The sequence below is a fragment of the Otolemur garnettii genome, unplaced genomic scaffold (genome assembly GCF_000181295.1).
Source record: "Otolemur garnettii isolate 467f Iridium unplaced genomic scaffold, OtoGar3 scaffold00179, whole genome shotgun sequence".
In the NCBI taxonomy this organism is placed as follows: Eukaryota; Metazoa; Chordata; class Mammalia; order Primates; family Galagidae; genus Otolemur; species Otolemur garnettii.
In genome coordinates this window covers 2,238,090-2,242,314 of record NW_003852574.1, presented here as the reverse complement: position 1 = coordinate 2,242,314, position 4,225 = coordinate 2,238,090, and the positions used below count along the sequence as shown (strand labels likewise).

The following is a 4,225-nucleotide window of genomic DNA, read 5'->3' as shown; positions in this document are numbered from 1 at the left end:
GACAGCTTGAGGCTCTGTCTCAAAAAAAAAAAAAAAAGCTCCCCAGGTCATTTTATGTACAGAGTTGAGAACTACCATTCTAGAGCTTCATACTGTTAAATTAAAATATGACTAAAAAGATGTTTTTGGCAATCCTTGGCTCGGTTTTTGTGCATGCACTCATTCTTTACAGCCTGGGTGGCTGGGCCCACTAATGACATTTATCCAGTACTCTAAACTTGCATCGTCCTTCCAGAAACAGTGGAGGAAACACTAACAGCGTTTTCTCTTCCTTTAAATAAACTCCTAATTGGCTCAGATGGAGGGGCTGGAGAGTCCAGATCCAAGGAAGTGCCCAGGTCTCCGGATACACAGTAAGACCATGAAGGCTACTTACTGCAATCCGAACCCAACTCAGGTCCCGCCCGCGACTCTGCTGGGCCTCGGAGCCCGGAACTATTCCAGCCGAGCAGCAGGCATCTGTGAGCTACGGACTACATTACCCACAATGCACTCCGGGAGCGGGCTGGGTCGGGCCGAACGGCTGGAGCCCGGCCTCGGCCGCGAGGGGCGGCGAGGACTGTGTCCTTGCGCCGGCAACCGGGTGAGGGGAGGCGGGAGGGCGCGGTGCCTGTGCTGTGGCCATGTCTGTGTACGCAGGCTGTACTGGCCCTCCGAACCTGTGCCCTCAGGCCGGGCCCAGCCGGACACCGGTACCCCCACTGGGTTCCGGCAGAGGGCACTGACCGGCACTATCTGTGCGTCTTGGGCCCCCCTGAGAAACAGGTGAGTCGGACTGCCAGCCCACGTGGCCGGGGGGCTTCAGGAGACTGGAGCGCTGCCACCCATGGAGGGATGGGCTTTAAGAGTTGTGTTCCCTGCCATCTATGCTCCCGTTTGCGATAGGAGGGCTAGGCCTCCCCTGGAGACCCTCAGCCAACTGGCACCCAGCTGGGGAATACAAAAAGCAAGCCCTGGAACCTATCCTTTGGCAGGGAGGGCAATGTCTAGTAGGGGACTGTGGTCAGGTAGGACCCACATCCCCAACGAACACACAGTGAGGTTCTTGGAGTCTTTTCAAAAAGCAACAGAGTTGAACGTGGGGGTGAACAAGGCAACTCTGGAAGGGTGTTGGGGCTTGAGACTTTGCTCTCAAGGGTGCCCTGGCTCAGATGCGTGGGCCGCCCCTTGTACTGGGTGAGCCACCCTTTCTGGGTTTCCTCAAGTTTGTTGGAGGAGGGTGAGCAGCCTTTGTTAGAGAGGGGAGTGGCCAGAAGTGATAAGAAACAGGCTATGATCTCACCATGGAGTAGACATCCAGCTGAAGCAGCCACAATCAAGCCTCACCTAGGTCTTATCTGCCACACATCATGTGTTCTAGTGTCACCTTTCCAAAAGAGTGACCACTCCCCAAAGGGTCAAGGCAGTATAAAGCATTATCCAAGCAGGAAGAAGGAACAAGTAGTACAGAACCAGTAGGGAGGGGCTCTTGCAAGGCCCTCCCTGCTCCTGGGCCACCTAAGGGAGGCAGGCACACTAGAAGGGCTGATTGAACCAACCTGTTTGGTGACATTGCTCAGAGGCACAGCAGGGCACTTCTAGGAAAAGTAGCTAGCCCTGGGGACTTCTCTTCTAGAGAGATTGCTTGAGAAGAGGCCCATTAAGGGAACCTGGAGCTGGTTCTAAGAGACTTACCTTGCTTGATTGCTTCAGGCCCATTCCCCTAGGAGCTTCAGCTGCACAGGTTGTGGCTACAAGGGGGGTTGGGATGGATTTTGCTGTGATTCACTCAACCTGCCTACCTGAATGTCCAGGGTAAGTATCCAGAGAACTTTGCTTCATCAGGCCTTCTGGCTGGACCCCCAGTCTGACCTAGGAAATGATTATCAGGTGGCAGGGAAACTGTTGTAAAGGAAGCATCTACTAGTCCTGGCTAGTTGACTCTTTTGCCTCTTCTCCATCCAGATACCATTCTGGGTACTACTCAATCAGTTGAACCTATATAGGATCAATGGGGAGTGAGCCCTTAAGACTAAGATAAACTGTAGTATACCTTGTTTGGGCCAAAAGTGCAATGTCACAGAGCAGTCATGTAGCAGACCAAGGAATTCAACTTGGGGAAGACTTCCAGGAGCAGCAGAGAGCCAGTGGGTGTGCTCCTGCAACTCCAGGATCAGTGAACAGCCCACTGGACCTCCCAGCCCTAGACCCAGAGACAACTCTTTGGCCCAGTGTCACTAGTGGGTCACTTCTAGCCAGTGCCTACCTGGCCTCACAAGGTCAGAAGCATGTTTGCCCAGGCCAAATGAGAGCTGAACAAACTCCCCAAATACTAATTTATATGGCAGAAACCATTGGATCTATACGAAAGTGCAGTTATGCATGATCTGAATGCTAAGTAAGAATAGTCAAAATGTGTTGATGGCAACAGTTGGGTATATAAGTACCTATTCTGTGACAAATTAACCAAATTACATGGATCATCTCATTCAATCCTCCCATAATCCATGAATCATTATATCATTATCTCATTTTATAGAAGAGAAGACTGAGGCCTATAAAACCACACCAAATTAATCCAGGTCTTTCTGAATTCAGAGCCATTTCTGAACACTTGACTACTATCAAGGACAAGTCTTCACCCCACAGGCAGGGATTTTCAGAGGCCATATCACAGGTGTGATAAACTGGGTATTCTTCACAGATTTTTTTTTTTTTTTTAGACAAAGCCTCAAGCTGTCGTCCTGGGTAGAGTGCTACAGGCACCCGCCACAACACCTGGCTATTTTTTGGTTGCAGCCATCGTTGTTTGGCAGGCCTAGGCTGGATTTGAACCTGCCAACTCAGGTGTATGTGGCTGGTGCTTTAGCCGTTTGAGCCACAGGCGCCGAGCCTTCTTCACAGACCTTTCACTTTTTTTTTTTTTTTAAAGATGTCTATCTAGAGGCTGGGTGTGATGGTTCATACCTGTAATCCCAGAGCAGGAGGCCAAAGCAGGAGGATTGCTTGAGGCCAGGAATTGGAGACCAGCCTGAACAACATAGCAAGACCCTATCTCTAAAAAAAAAAAAAAAAAGTTTCCCAAGTATGTAGGAAAAATAAATTATCCAGGTGTTGTGGCATGTTTCTATAGACCTAGTTACTCAGAAAGCTGAGGCAGGAGGGTCACTTGAAACCAAGAGTTTAAGGCTATAGTGATCTATGATCAAGCCACTGCACTCTAGTCTGGGCAACAGAGTGAAAGCCTGTCCATAAAACGACAACAACAAAAAAAGGTTTTTCTAGTGAATGTTGACTGAATTCCTTGTGCATATGGTATTGACACTCTGAAATTTGTAGCAGGTCACAGGCTGACCTTCAAAGAAATTAAGCAGGATAAGAGCAATAAGGTGCAGGAATGTTGCAGAAAAAGCTTTCTGGTAAGATAACACATGAACAGCAACCAGAAAGAAGTGAGAAAATGAGCCATATAGATATCCAGTCTAGGCAGTGGAATAGGTGAAGTGGGAAACAGGGAGAAGTTCAGGAAGGACAAAGTTCGGAAGTGAAACAGTGCTCAAGATGCTTAAAGAAAACCCTAAGTCTGGTGTGGCTGAGCTGAATCAGAGTTAGTGGGAGGAGCATTGGTGCAGTGGTTCATACCTGTAATCCTAACACTTTGGGAGGCGAAGGTGGGAGGATTGCTTGAGGTGAGGAGTTCCAGGCCACTCTGAGCAAAAGTGAAACCCCATTTCTGCAAAAATTAGAAAAATTAGCTGGCTTGGCTTGGCAGCTGGGGCACCAGCCACATACGCCGAGGCTAGCGGGTTCAAAACCAGCCTGAGCCTGCCAAACAGCAATAACAACAACAACAAAATAGCCGGGCATTGTGGCTAGTGCCTATAATCCCAGCTACTTTCGAGGATGAGGTAAGAGAATCGCTTAAGCCCAAGAGTTTGAGGTTGCAATGAACTGTGATGCCACAGCACTCTACCCAGGGTGACAGAATAAGACTCTGCCTCAAAAAATGAAGAAAAATTAGCTGGCTGCAGTGGTGGACACCTGTAGCCCATAGCCTTACCTACTTAGGAGGCTGAGGTAGGAGGATCACTTGAGCCTAGGAGTGTAAAGTTGCCATAAGCTACACTGACATCACAACATTCTACTGAGGGCAACAAAAAGAAATTGTGAGGCTCAGGGCCTGTAGCTTGGCGGCTAGGGTGCCAGCCATAGACACCGGAGCTGGCAGGTTCAAATCCAGCCCAGG

The 4,225-nt window shown here is 49.4% G+C and overlaps 1 protein-coding gene across 1 annotated transcript in view; it reads left to right on the top strand.

The window, feature by feature from the left end:
• Nucleotides 1–383: 383 nt before the first annotated feature.
• Nucleotides 384–4,225, top strand: part of MON1A (MON1 homolog A, secretory trafficking associated) — a 17,845-nt gene continuing 14,003 nt past the window's right edge. The window contains exon 1 of the mRNA XM_003800605.1: nt 384–765. Within this exon, the coding sequence (XP_003800653.1) occupies nt 488–765 (278 nt within the window). The 5' untranslated portion in view covers nt 384–487. The remainder of the gene's footprint in view (nt 766–4,225) is intronic.